The sequence below is a fragment of the Ictalurus furcatus genome, chromosome 10 (assembly GCF_023375685.1).
Source record: "Ictalurus furcatus strain D&B chromosome 10, Billie_1.0, whole genome shotgun sequence".
Classification (NCBI taxonomy): domain Eukaryota; kingdom Metazoa; phylum Chordata; class Actinopteri; order Siluriformes; family Ictaluridae; genus Ictalurus; species Ictalurus furcatus.
In genome coordinates, this window is record NC_071264.1 from 23,900,519 (window position 1) to 23,915,202 (window position 14,684).

The 14,684-nt window shown below is 39.5% G+C and overlaps 1 protein-coding gene across 1 annotated transcript; it reads left to right on the forward strand.

Moving 5' to 3' along the window:
• Positions 1 to 425: 425 nt before the first annotated feature.
• si:dkey-93h22.8 (uncharacterized protein LOC449943 homolog) lies at positions 426 to 14,234 on the forward strand. The gene is made up of 12 exons (XM_053635216.1): positions 426 to 530; positions 3,976 to 4,101; positions 4,319 to 4,468; positions 4,611 to 4,682; positions 5,067 to 6,543; positions 7,240 to 7,290; positions 9,738 to 10,344; positions 10,735 to 10,926; positions 11,022 to 11,088; positions 12,744 to 12,865; positions 13,292 to 13,443; positions 13,753 to 14,234. Exons 1-12 carry the CDS (start codon positions 444 to 446, stop codon positions 13,851 to 13,853), a joined length of 3,204 nt encoding a protein of 1,067 aa, XP_053491191.1. The 5' UTR covers positions 426 to 443; the 3' UTR covers positions 13,854 to 14,234.
• The last annotated feature ends 450 nt before the right edge of the window (positions 14,235 to 14,684 follow it).

Sequence of the window (14,684 nt, forward strand, 5' to 3'; positions counted from 1 at the left end):
TTGTTTAATATCGGCGTCATATACACGTAAATACAGTTAAATAAACACTGTAATTAAATACAGTATTACGCTTCATTCATAGCGTAATACCGGTGGATTTAGTGAAATGCGGCGCTGTGCAGATTAGAGTACAAAATGTTCTCATAGCCGGCACTGATCTTTTCCCGGGAAAACTCATACCACGTGTCTTCATAGCGGCCCACGGGTCCTCGTGCGCTTTCTTCTTCTCTTTTATTTCTTTCCTACCCAACTTCGTACAAATCCCACCTTCTCATTTATGATTGGCTAAAAGTCCATCTCGTAACCAATACGCTGAATTGACACTAACGCTGTCCAATCGGCAGACGGCTCGTAAGTTCGAACGTCCAGGGCAGGAGGCGGAATTCTCTGAATGCAGGTGGAGCAAAAAATTACTCGCCACATGCGGGTGGGCAAATTTCAAGATGGCGGCGCCGCATTGCTACAGACGGAGGAATTTAAACACCGGTTTCACCGAATTCGTAACACCAGAAGCTTTCCCAGACTCTCAGGTGTGATTTAATATAAGATCTAACAATATGTTTGGGCAAGAGACCGTCGTTGTGACCGTTAATGCACGTTAAAGTCGTGTCTCGGTATAAACGTGGACGTGGGCCACGTGGACTTGAACTTACCGTAAAACTCACTAGTGTCGTGTTTAAATTGAGATTGTTTTATTTTATCACTGGAGATGAAAGTATTTATGTATTAAGGAGTGTATTAGTAGTGAAAGGGATAGGAACACAGAGCTAGGTATTGGATTAACTAAATGTAATCTATATGGTAAGGTGTCGTCACACATCAAACCGGAAAGGAGCAGCCGTGTGCTTCTTACTGAAAGTAGCAGTGCTACAGGTGAACCGAGTTCACACAGTTTACAGTCCCTGCTTGTTTTACATCCTTATTTACAACAAACATATCACCAAAATGACTCACATGAGTCCTACAGCACATGAGAAGTGATCTGGGAGCATATAGTTATACACTGTGTTTACTATAATATTTATCCACTTCCATCTTCCACATAAATGACGTCCATTTCACGAATAAAATAAATACGCCGAGTCACCTTTTTTAAGACATTGTATATTTGAGAATTTCTTGTTCATCAAGTATTTTAAACACCCTCAGTAGTGAATTCAAATAAAATGTGACATTAATTTACTGGAAAAGGCCTACTTACACTTGTAGCACTTCTAATTTTCGTTATTCCTTTCTGTGCTTTTTAATTTTTATTTATTTGTTTATACAAATGTCTGTATCAGTTAGTTATTGTGTAAGGAATAAAACACTAGGAGGCATGCTGATCTAGAAAAATAATCAACTAGAGGATGGTGTGGTGTTGCTCAGAGTGACAGTTAAAGTAAGTAAAGGCATTTCCACATGCACAGAGTGTCAGAACAACACAAGGGTAAGAGGATAAATGCAACATAGCCATGAGTAGTGATGGGAAGTTCGGATCATTTTTACTGACTCGGATCTTTGAATCATGTTCAGCAAAATGAATGAGACTTTTTGTTCATTTCAGCAGCATATAATTAAAATGTTACCTGTTAAATTCGCCAACACCTCTAGTACTTACACAAACGATCACATTCGGAATAAAAAATAAACAATAGGTTAATGCAGCCAAGGCTGAATTATGAGAAACAGAAATGATTAATTAATTGCATAGCTGAGTCTTCAGTCTATGCAGTGTGTTAGTTCACCTCACCTCCCGATCCGAGTCACATTTGTGACGTCTGTTCTCAGGAAACAGAAATGATCAGTTCACGTCTCGAGTCTTCGGGTTCAAGGCATTCGGTCATCCCGTGACCGCCCCATAGGCTGAATGCAGTGGGGCTGTGACGTGATGAACAAACGACTCGAACCCGAAGACTCGAGAAGTGAACTAATCATTTCTGTTTCCTGTACATAACCTATGGGGATGTTGCAGCGGTCAACACAAAATGAACGAATCACTCTCTGAGACAACTCGTTGTTCCCGAGTCATATTACAGATTCGTTCAAAATGAATGCCATATCACTAGCCACGAGTTCCACTGTCGATTTTTTTATGATGTGACTTCACCAAACTTTTTTACATTTTTTATTTTTATAAAGATCTCTGACCATGATCATTCAAGATTTGTTACCAACCACATTTTTTTTTTCAAAGTTGACAGTTCAACACTCTCTTCCAGGTTTTATTAATGTGTTGTCAAACAGCTCTTAACCGAATTTCAGTGATTTCAGCAGTCTCCTTAGTTATTTTCTTTGCTTGATGCAGGACAATAATTTGCCACTTCTGGAACACAGTAACATCTTTTCCACAGCCATTGGACACGCTTTTTGACATGGTTGTTTAAGACATGGGAAGCTACACACTGCATCAGTTAGGGTTAAAAGCATTGTTGCCAGCTGAAACATATTAATCAATAATGATTCAATTGCAGGCTCTTTAGTATTTGCTTATCTAAATCCAAAAGAGCGACCTTTTTTTTCTTTTTTTGGCTAGGTAGTGTATAAACCCACAATTTTCCTTGCAGCTGGAAAGACTGTCAGAGCTGCTTTAACAGGAAATTAATCAACACCATCTGACCAATCAGAATCGAGAATTCAACAGCACTGCGGTATACATTGTTAATAAATATTACACCAGCAGAGGAAGTGTTTGATACGTAATGTATATTTTGAGATTTTTGTGATTAGCCCATATTCAAGCTGTCACAAAATCTTTAACATCCTGTAGTCACTGTGTTAATCACAGACAGTAGTGTTAGCAGTTATTCGTTCAGCCACACAACCGGCTTTTCCTGTGCTCGCGTGTACCCAGGCAACTCGGATTTAGGATTTTTTTGGTTGTTGCATTTTAAGAGACACAAGGTTCCTTGCGTAGGTCTGGAGAAGTGTGGAATTTAATTTTCTAGATCTGGAGGAGTATAAAAATACAGATAACGTTTAAGAAAAAGTGTAGAGATCCGTTGTGAAAGTAACACTAATGTACAAAGGTCTGCAGACTGTCTCTAGAAATTCCCTTATTTGACACAGTCTTCCTAATGCATAATACATTTAATGTTTTCCAAACATTTTGTAAAATTAGGAAAATACTGATTGTAGAACGTGTGGAAAATGATCATTTTTTAAAATCTGGAAATGTGCCAAAAAATGTCTGGTATTTTCTCTCAGACAGGAAATGCTTGTGTGTGTGTGTGTGTTTCAGAAGCGGTGTTTTAATTTTTTTTTTCTTGTGGAGCTCGGGTAAACGTTTTGTCAGCATGTCTTTTATTATAGCTATATCTTTCCAACTTGGTTCATTGTGCTACCAGGGGCTTCGGCAAAGCTGAGCAGATTTAAATTACATGAGATTAGAAACCATATTGAGTCACAGCATTTTCGCAAAATGTAGTGTTTTTAAGTACACAATAAAACCCGTCATAACCTCAGTCATGTAGTTGTGAGTAGAATTTTTATAACAATCCAAACTGAAAGGAAGAGTCAAAGTCAGACAGACAAAAGGTCAAACGATTGGACAAATTTTAGAACTAGAAAAAAAGTGGAGTAACACAAAGTATTGGGTGCGAAACAGGAAGTAGGTGGGTTGGAGAGATGTAATGTCTGGTATGGATTGGGAGTTGTAGCTCCTGGATGGGTGGTGAAGCTGGATGTGACGCAACCAGTCCTGAGCAATACATGATGTGTATCATGATAAGAAACCACCAGCAAAACAGTAGTGTTGCATTAAAAATGAACCTGGTTTAATGATTTACTGTCTTCTTAAAAAATAAAATAAATAAACAGTGAAAAGAAGTTAAAAAATTTAAATTTGTCACATATTAAACATAAAAATTGTTACCCACAATACATAAAGTATATTGTGATATAATTTACCACAGCATTAATATTGTATTGTCCAGCTCTAATTCACAACAGCTGTCAGGATTTTGCTTTGTGCTAATCTTACCCATTTTTGTGAAGGTTGGATCTCCAAAAAGCCATACTCTTGAATTTGATGATGGTGCTTTGGGATGTACTTCAAGCACCTTTCATAGCAGCCTGGAACCTTCCATTTTATCCATCTTTGAGGATTCATCTGCTGAAGAGGTGAGGAAAGAGATCCTTTATGCTTACAGTTTAGCAAAAACTAGCCATTATTTGGGGGGTTTTATTGTAAAACCTGTGTTTACACTAGTGAAAGGCAACCATTTCTATATGAAAGCTGTAATTCTGCTTTCAGTCATGTTCAAATTGAGATTTTGTTTTCAGTTGTTGGCAAATGTTAAATGTTTGACTGACACACTTTATAAAAAAAAAATTTTAGGCAAAGATCCAGATAGATGAGGAAAGTGAAGCATCGCTGCTATCTGCTTTCTCTGAGATGCTGGACAGCGTAATCGAAGACACCCTGTCCCCTTTTGACACACTTCCTGACTCGAAACTTTTTATGGGTCAAAGGTGTCAGGACTCCAGAGTAAGATTTATAACTGTTCCATTGTATTTGAGCCTTTTTTGTTAATGCTTTGAATTTATTACGTAAACATGTTGTGTGTAGGCATGCCTTTTGAGAATTGAGTGTTCCAGCATTATAGATCTTTTCTATATCTCCATCACAGGTGAGGTTGCATGGTCTGGACAGAGAAGCAGCTCCTCGGGTCACTAGATCCTTCACACCCTCGAATTCAAAAGTAAGAATGTGCATCTTATTCATTTTGTTCATCTCGTGTATGGTTAATTGTCACTATCCATTTTAAGGTTAAGATCTCATAGAAGCAACAACAGAAAGAGAAAAAATCTAATTGACACAATTTCTCACTAATTGCAAGTGTACATCCAAGACATGCTCGGTGTCCAAAGATTGTTTCCTTAATTTTCCACTGAAGCCATGAGACCATTTAAGTTTGTTTAAATCTAACCAAATCTTCATAGAGTCGCTTTAAGTCTTTGTGACTTTACTCAGAATCTGTGTACAATTAAAACACTTTTACAGTGACATATGTAGCCTCTTATCTCCAAATTGTTCCTTTAACCTGTACATTGTGTTAAGTTGTACCCCTTTTGCTTTTGAACAGGCAGAGGGCCTTCATTCAGACAGGCAGTTGAGACCAAGGGTCCATCGCAGGACCCAAACTGCCACCGTACAGAGAAGTGATGGTGAGGAGGAGGACCTCAGTGAGACCAGGAGACGCCCTGTGAGAACCTTCCGCATTGAGTCTGACCCAGAAATGTATGAGGACGAGCAACAGGACGGATTCGTAACTGTATCACTGGTGGACCTGGTCAAACACATGCATCCATACAGCCTCAGAGTAGCCGTTGATAAAAAAGAAAGTCTCAGGGATGTTGAGGAGCTTCAGGAGGAGGATGTGTTTGTGGATGTTGTGGGTGATGACGACACACAGGAGACATCTTTGGGCATGCCTGTGGCCAGCACACTGAGCAATACCTCTGATCTGGGTTCAGAGCAGATAGTTCCCCATGCACAAAGTCCTACAGTACACAGTGCTGTTCATAACTCCAAGGTGTGTCAGGAGGACATGCTGAAGATGTGCTTGCCCAACTCTGGGGAACAAAAGGAGGAGGATACCGCTCAGAGAGTCCTTGCTAAGGCGGGTAGTTCTGGGAGAATGAAGAAGAAGGTGAGATTTGCCCCTGATTTAGCATCTATTCATATGTACCAGGTTGAAGATGAAGCATACGAATGTGATGTCCTAGATGCCTCAACTTCAGCAGACCACACAGGTGACCTCCAAATGGCAGATTGTGATTCCCAAACCTCAGCTTTAAGTGGGAACTTGACCGAAGTAGCAAAGGAGCCACCATCTCAAAATGGCAACGCAAAACTCAAAACGCTCAGCCTTCAGGAATACCGTCTTCTCCGACAGAAGAAGCTCCCAAAGGAAGAGAGAAAAACAGACTACAGAACCAAGTGGCCTTCAGTACCCGAGACCCCTAAAGAGCTCCCTCCCATTCCTTGTATACCAGGTTACAACTCATCTCAGGTTAACGTTCAAAATCCATCTTCTAACGCAGAGACCTCAACTCTAGGAGCTGTGGCCAAGTCTAGAAGAAACCTTCACCTGCCCGTGAAATCCCTCTCAAAAGAAAACGCATTAATCAGAAAGCCTGTGCAAGCTGTCGACCCACCAAACCCTGTCACTGTGTCCCTTCAGCCACATGCAAAGATCTTACCACCTCTATCTGAGGAGCAAAAGGTTATGCAACAGGAAATTGGCCAGTCCCAGGCAATCCAGACAAATCTGAACCATCCTGCAGCAGTGCAGGACTCAGACATTCGGAAACAGCCCAGTTCTGTCGCTCAAGTACAGCCGTCGATGGTTTCACCTGAGGATTCCCAAAGTGCTAAAGTTAAGCAAACAAAGTGTTCCCTAACAATTTCTGGCATTGTTAAAACCAACATTGCTGCTACATCCTCACCTGTGTCAGTTATACCAGTGCAAGGGTCTCAGGAAAGTCTGCCTCTAGTGCAGATACCAGTGAGCAACCAGTCTGCAGAGGAGAAACGACAAGAATCTACTGGGGAAATAGGTAATTTAAGCAGATTAGTGGTCCAGTAGGATATTCAAATAAGGGGTGGACAAATAACTTGCCCAGACATTTACTCAGAAACTTTTTGTTTCATATCAAACTATTAGTGTAAGAATGTACACTTTGGAGCAGATATATACAGTATAAATCTGCTAGATTGTAAATCATGCATTGTAGTTTGTGAGAAATTTATATCAAGGACCAAGTCACAGTTTTTAGAAATGTCCTAGTGAAACTGGCCATAATTCCACTATGTTGCCATCTTTTTTTTGTCCTCACAACACCATAAGCACAAACACATACATAAGCACAAATACAAAGTCACTTCATGATTGGTCATGGAGTTAAAATGATGTATTATCTCGGCTGACCTCTCACATGTCTCAAATTCAAGCAGACAGCAACCCATTTCATTGACATGCTATAAAATTGACTAAGATTGGATCTCATATGACATAAATGATTTCTGATGTTTCTAAATCATCTTTGGGAGCTCACAATTCAGGCTAACATCGCACATTTTATGCTTACTCTAATCATGTTCCTTGGCATTAAGGCTTGACCAGTATGAAAATGTCATCAATACAAATACCTGTTTTGATAAACTAAGAATTTCAATAAATTAGTCCAAAGTCAAATAAACAGTAGAAGCAGGCATATTGTGTAAATACATTCTTATATTTTCTCCTTAATTAGGAATAGAGGCTACTGATGTAACCAGTCTTCTGGAGCAATTTGAGACACAGGGTAAGTTCTACAAGTGTCCACAAGCCTTATTGAAATAAATTATGTTGATACTGTTTGCCTTTTGTGCGTGGCACATTAGCGGTATGTACTTTACCTTTATGTCTTTAATATTTACTGCAGGATGTAAGTATCTACACCAGCACTCAATTTCTGTCTAACGCTATAAAACCAGTCATTAAATCCTAATTCAGCTGCTAAGAAAGTTGTGTTCGATTTCCTCCCTGCAATAATCTTGCCTGTAATGACTCTTTAATGACTTAATAGCTTAGGGAAAGCAAAGCTCATAACTGTGGCAAATTGCCTCGTGTTTTCAGGCAACAAAGATAAGAGGTTGTCATGGCAGTGATTATATAGTTCAGGAAAACGAATCCCATGGAGAGGTGAAAGGGTCTAAAGAGAACGTTGTTGTGAGTCATACAACTACCTCACTGAAAATTCAAGTGAAAAAGAATTTAATCCAATATGTATTTTGTAGAGTAAAGTAGGTATTTGCTTTTATTCTGTTTTACGAGCTGATACAGTGCCCTCCACTAATATTGGCAATCTTGGTAAATATGAGCTGAGAAAGCTGTGAAAATGTGTCTTTATTGTTTAACCTTTTGATCTTTTGTTAAAAAAAAAATCACAAAAATACTTTGCTATCATGGATATCAAATAATTGAAAACAAAACACCGGTTTATATATATATATAAAAACTTTGTTAAATATAGGTGTGCAATAATTATTTATACCCCTATGAATTTACATGAGAAAAAATATAAGTATATTCACATAGATGTTTAAAAAAAAATCATATATACATTTTGTACACCTGGGTGACTAGAAACAGGAAATTGTTCAACCATGACTTCCTGTATCACAGGGGTTTGAATATGAAGTAAAACAGGCCAAATTCGCTTAGTCATTCATAACAATGGGTAAGACCAAGGAATATAGCTGTGATGTGCGGCAAAAGGTTGTTGAGCTTCACAAAAAGGGAAGTGGCGATAAGAAAATAGCACAAGCATCGAAAATGCCCATTTCCACCATCAGGGCAATAATTAAGACGTTTTAGTCAATTGGAAATGTTATGAAACAACCTGGAACAGGATGTGTGTCTTAATTGTCTCAACACACTGTAAAGAGGATGGTTCAAGTGGCCAAAAAATCTCAAAAGATCACAGCTGGAGAATGTCAGAAGTTATTTGCGTGTTAGGTTCAGAAAGTCTCCAAGACTACAATCCGAAGTCATCTACATCACCACAAGTTATTTGGAAGCTTTTCCAAAAAAAAGCCTCTACTCTCATCCAAAAACAAACTCGAGTGTCTTCAGTTTGCGAGACACTACTGGAACTTCAAATGGGATCGGGTTCTATGGTCAGATGAAACCAAAATAGAACTTTTTGGCAATAAACACCAGAGGTGATTTTGGTGCACACAGAGAGGTAGCCATATGGAAAAGTACCTCATGCCCACGGTTAAATATGCTGGTGGCTCTTTAATGTTTTGGGGCTGTTTTTCTGCCAGAAGACCTGGACATTATGTTAGGATATGTGGCATCATGGACTGTCAAATATCAACAGATATTAAATAAAAACCTGACTGCCTCTGCCAGAAAGCTTAAAATTGGCCATGGATGGATCTTCCAGCAGGACAATGATCCAAAACACATCAAAATCAACACAAAAATGGTTTACTGACCACAAAATCAAGGTCCTGCCATGGCCATCCCAGACCCCTGACCTGAAACCCATAGAAAACCTGTGGGGTGAACTAAAGAGGAGAGTCCACCAGCATGGTCCTCAAATTTTGAAGGGTCTGGAGAGATTCTGTATGGAAGAATGGTCTCGGATCCCTTGCCATGTATTCTCCAACCTCATTAGGCATTATAGGAGAAGACTCGGAGCTGTTATCTTTGCAAAGGGTACCTCACAAAGTAATGATTAAAAGGGTGCCGCCAATTGTTGCGCACACATATTTAACAATTTTTTTTTTTTGATAAACCTGTGGTGTTTGTAATTGTTTGATATCCATGAGAGCAGAGTATTTTTGTGAATTTTTTTGGACAAAACGTCGAAAGGTTAAACAATAAATACAATTATTTCACATCTTTGTTCACATTTACCAATGGTGCCAATATTAGTGGAGGGCACTTTATAATTGTCATTTTTAAATAATGGCAATAAAAGTCACTTTTTATCCCAAAGTCTGACCTGTAGAGGTATGAAGGGACAAAAAGTTGTAGTTACTACTGACGGCAAATGTCCTAAGAACTGTTTGAATCCCGGATCACTCCAGTAAAGACGTTATTAGTAGTTGTTTCTCCACACCATCTGAAGGGGAGCTAGCTAAGAGTCTAATGAACAAAATGTAGGAGTGACACAGGATTTGGTTTTGCACTTTGTTTGTGACTGAGACGTGTGTCCATAGATCAAAACCTCTAACTAAATTCTGTGTATATCTCCAGGATTCACTCCTCCTGCAACTCCTCCCCATCAGATCTGGAAGCCCTTAACACCAACTCTGAAAGCAAAGCAACACGAAGCCACTAAACCATCTCCCAGCAAAACCATCCAAATCATTGAGCCTAAGCCACTGCCCCCCAGTAAGATTCAGTCAAAGCCCCAACCTACATCCTCCATCCCTGCCCCGAGTCTGTTTCTAGCATTTATAGACCATGACTACTGTGCCACTCAGGACTTCAAACTCGGCAAGAAGAGAGCACTTTCTGATGTTTATATGCACAACAGATCTAAAGAATCAAGGAATCATTTGAGCCATATGCCCATGGATAACAGGACTTGCTGTGTGGGTGAGCGTCTCTCTGGCTCTGTTCTGCTGTCCCCAGACAGCTCCCCCTGCAGATTGGAGGCCAGAAGCATGGGTGAATATATGGAAGCAGAAGCAGTTAGGCGTTCGCGCTATTCATGTTCCCTGAGTCCTCCAGCCAGAGGAAGGGTAAGGAGGAGGCATTACCGTGGGAGGTATCATCATTCTGACTCCAGTTCAATGTCCTCTTCCCGTTCTCCTTCCTGCTCTTCTTCGGCTTCATCATGTTCACCACCCAGAAAGAGGTAAATACATGATGTTCGCAAGACCTTAAAAAGTCTTAATTTAAGGCATTAAGTATAAAATTGTGTTAAATGCAATTACACATGGTCTTAAATTTTCACAAGTTCTTATAGTCATAAATGAATGCTCTATCTGAATCTGTCTTCACCCACACACAATAGTACAGCAGAAAATAAATTTAAAAAGTCCAAAAAGGTGCACCATTTCTTTTCATTTTAAATGTTACAGATTTCATATTGGGTGTGATTATTTGAATGTTTCTGTTGCATCCAGCAGTTTCAGCTAATAGAGACATCCACTTCCACTTGCAGTAGCAAGTGGTCACATGACCTTTAATAGCCACACATTTGTCTAACACATCTACATCTGTTTTTTAATTTTTTCCCTCCCAGGTACAGATCACGGCACTCGGCGAGCAGCTCAAGCTCCTCGTCCCGCTCCAGTTCACAGTCACTCTCCCCCTCTCCGATCCGAGGACAGCGACGCTGCTACCGTCGATCACAATCCAGATCCTTCAGCCGCTCGCGATCCCGCTCCCACTCTCCACAACCAGACTGGAGGCAGAAGTGGAGCAGATGGAAGAGGTCAGCGTAAGCTTGTTGTGATTTGTCCTGCATTTCTAATCTGCATTGTCGACAGTATTTCTCTTTAACACCACTTTATTCTGGTGACCTTGCAGGCAGAGGGAATACTATCATCCGAGTCAAGGAGAAGATGCTTTCATGGCGGCCAAGCAGAAAGCTATTGTAAGTACTAACTGATAAAAGCTTTTAAAAGCTGCTCAAACAGAATATGTGGTAATACATTCACATGGAAAAAATAAGTACATCCCATGTGAACTGTTGGCTTTTTTGACACATTTGGACAAGCAAACATTTGATCCTCTTTGAAACAGTGCCTATTAATAAAGGTGATACACTTTGACACATGACACACAAAATTGACATTTTGTAGTAATTTTCACAATTTAAATTAACAAAAAAAAAACAGATCAGTTACATCTACATTTATCACACCTCCAAATCCACAAAATTAGAATTCGGTGTTCAAGATTGGGTGTGCTTAGGGAGTGCAGGTGGAACCGGTCTTATTTATACCCCTCTCATATCTAGTGTGTGGTGTTCCCTTTGCTGTTGAGGTGTGTGGTGTCATCATGCCAAGATCTAAAGAGTTCTGTAAGGCCTTCAGAAAAAGATTGTGGATGCCTATGAGTCTAGCAAGGGATTTAAAAAGATCTCCAAATTATTTGAAATACATCATTCCACTGTAAGGAAAATAATCTACAAATGGAACAGATTTCAAATGACTGCCAATTTGTCCAGGACTGGCTATCCCAGTAAATTCAGCCAAAGAGCAGACCGTTTGATGTGAAAAGAATTCTCCAAGAACCCCAAAATTTCATCACAGTAAGTCCTGCAACTGTTGGTGTCAAAGCATATGCTTCTACAATCAGAAAGAGATTGCACAAATTTGACCTGCATGAGAGGCGTGCCAGGAAAAAGCCTTTGCAAGACTACAGTTTGCCAATGAGCATATAGACCAAGACCAGGCCTTTTGGAATAATGTGCTCTGGACAGATGAATCAAAGATAGAGTTGTTTGGCCACAGTAACAGCAGACATGTATGGCGAAGTCCAAAGACAGCTTTTCAGGAGAAGCACCTCATACCAACTGTGAAGCACGGTGGTGGAAATGTTATGGTTTGGGGTTGCTTCGCTCCCTCAGGGACTGGACAGCTTGCATTCGTTGATTCAACTATGAATTCTGCATCATATCAACGAGTGCTTTAAAATAATGTGAGGCCATCCGTTCAAAAGTTGAAGTTAAACTGAAAATAGACCTTTTAAACAGGATAATGATCCTAAGCACATTAGCAACTCCACCAAGAAATGGCTCAAAAAGAAGAAATGGAGGGTTATGGAATGGCCTAGTCAATGTCCGGATTTGAATCCCATTGAAGTGTTGTGGGGGGATTTGAAACGGGCAGTACATGCAAGAAAACCCTCAAACATCTTGCAGCTGAAAGAATATTACATGGAAGAGTGGTCAAAAATTCCAGCAAACCTGGTGGACAAGTATGCAAAATGCCTACAAGAAGTTATTTCTGCTAAACAGGGCAATACTAGCTTCTGAGTCCATGGGTGAACTTACTTTTTCCACAGACGAATATCATATCTATTGATATTTCTGTTAAACAGATGATTGAAAAAGCTCATTTCTTTGGGGTTTTGTTGAAGTATATCAACTTTATTAATAGGCACTGTTTCAAAGACGATCAAGTATTTGCTTGTCCGAATATGTCAAAAAAACCCAGCAATTTTCATGGGGTGTACTTATGTTTTCACATGACTGTATGTGTGACGCTTTCTCTCTCTTTCCCTGCAATAATTCCGTGACCACAGGAAGAACGCAGGGTGGTGTATGTGGGAAGAATACGTGGCACGATGACCGAGGATGAGCTCAGGGAGCGCTTTGCACTGTTTGGGAAGATTGAGGATTGCACCGTCCACTTCAGGAGTCGTGGGTAAGATGTACACTTGAACATCAACCTCTTTGAGGTCTGGAAACAGTACATTTGCCGTACAATGCCATAGTATCATATAATTTACATTGGAACACATCTGCGACCTTCTATTCAGTCCACACCACTTATGTTCCCTAAACACTACTGACAGCCTGCTTCAATTTTATCAAGTGCATTAATTCCTGTATGTACAACAGTTCCAGTGGAATATGGAGGGTGGGGAAAGTTATAATTACACAGCAGTAATGTGGTATGAGAGGGTGGGGCAGTGAACAAGATGTTAGACTTATGAATATGGAGTATTCTGGATTCTACATATACTCTTTCTCTACTCATGATGGAGTTTCACATATAAGTAAATCTTATAACATATCTGATGCGCGCGCTCTCTTTTTTTTTTTTTCTTCCCATAATTTCCATTTATAGCGACAACTATGGATTTGTTACATATTACAACACAGACGATGCATTTGCTGCCATTGAGAAGGGGACAAAGTTGAGGCAGCCGGATGAGCTCCCATTCGATATTTGCTTCGGTGGGAGACGACAGTTCTGCCAGTCAAACTACATGGATTTAGGTTTGTATGCTGTCTTCTCTCAACTGCCTCCAAAAAAATCTGTCAAGTTATCCCAGTGTTAGCTTGAGTGAAAGAAAAATGCAAAAGTATGTTGTGCTATTTAAAAATGTGTATTATGCCTTTAACAAGCTTAGCTACAGTGCTGTGAAAAAGTATTTGCCACATCCTGATTTCTTGTTTTTGTCTATCTCATGATAAATAGTTTTAGATCAAACAAAGTATAACATAAAACAAAAGCAACCTGAGTAAACACAAAATACAGTTTTTAAATGATAGTGTTATTTATTGAAGCAAAAATCTGTTCTTCAGATTCTAACCGTGACATGGACCCAGCCTCAGGAAGGAGCAAGGATAACACACTCGACTTTGACACTCTGCTGAAGCAAGCCCAGCGAGGGCTAAAGACGTAGCACAGTCCTCCAGGACGATGTAGGGATGGACTGAAGGGTTGAAAAATAAATATGGAGCATGTTCGACACAAACCAAGCAATTACCTCAGAACTCCCAAAGAGCTTGCACTTATACTTACACTAAATATAACTTAATATGTAGCATTCATATTTGACATTGAAGTAAAAAAAAACCTTCTGTTGAAGTGCATATAATGGAGAAAAAAATTTAAGTATATAAAAACAGAAAAGCATTAAAGGATATTAAAAAAAAAAAAGCATCAGAATTTAAGTGTTTTCGATAATGGCCGTATCATTACGAAGTCATTTTTTTCTAAGTTGGAATGAAAAAAGGTGGCTGTTTTTATGTTGAATAAAAAAATAAAGAATGCTTGAACATCATTCTTTTGTATTGTTTGGAAGTGTATTGTTTGTTGGGATATGTTTAGAAAATGTACAGAATCCTTTCCACATTTGGTTAGAGTTATTTTCTCTCAGAATGATTCATGGTTTGTAGTCTATCACACCCATGAATGGTTATCAAGTAGCCAGTAGTATTATGTGGTGGTTAATCAATAGTTAATCAATGAATCTGAAACATGAAGAAAGTTACCCACCTTGAGCATGTTCTGGTTAAGCTCGTTGTCATGTGATGCTGGTGCCTGATGGTGACACACTACTGCTGTTGTGGCTTCTCTCACCTTCTCATGACCTGACTCAGTCATACTGATACTTCTTCTATTTGGAGCTTCTGTACTTGACTTTTTTATGCCCAAGTCTCACACGTATTTCAGTGGATAATTGCACTTTGTTACTGCAGACTTGTTCCATAAGAACTGCTGTTGTAATTTG

Bases quoted from the DNA above. Each gene is read 5' to 3' on its own strand.
- si:dkey-93h22.8 (XM_053635216.1), top strand. From the start codon at position 444: ATGGCGGCGCCGCATTGCTACAGACGGAGGAATTTAAACACCGGTTTC. The intron at 4,469-4,610 runs GTAAGATTTATA...TCTCCATCACAG, and splicing joins AAAGGTGTCAGGACTCCAGA to GTGAGGTTGCATGGTCTGGA. The intron at 7,291-9,737 runs GTAAGTTCTACA...GTATATCTCCAG, and splicing joins GGAGCAATTTGAGACACAGG to GATTCACTCCTCCTGCAACT.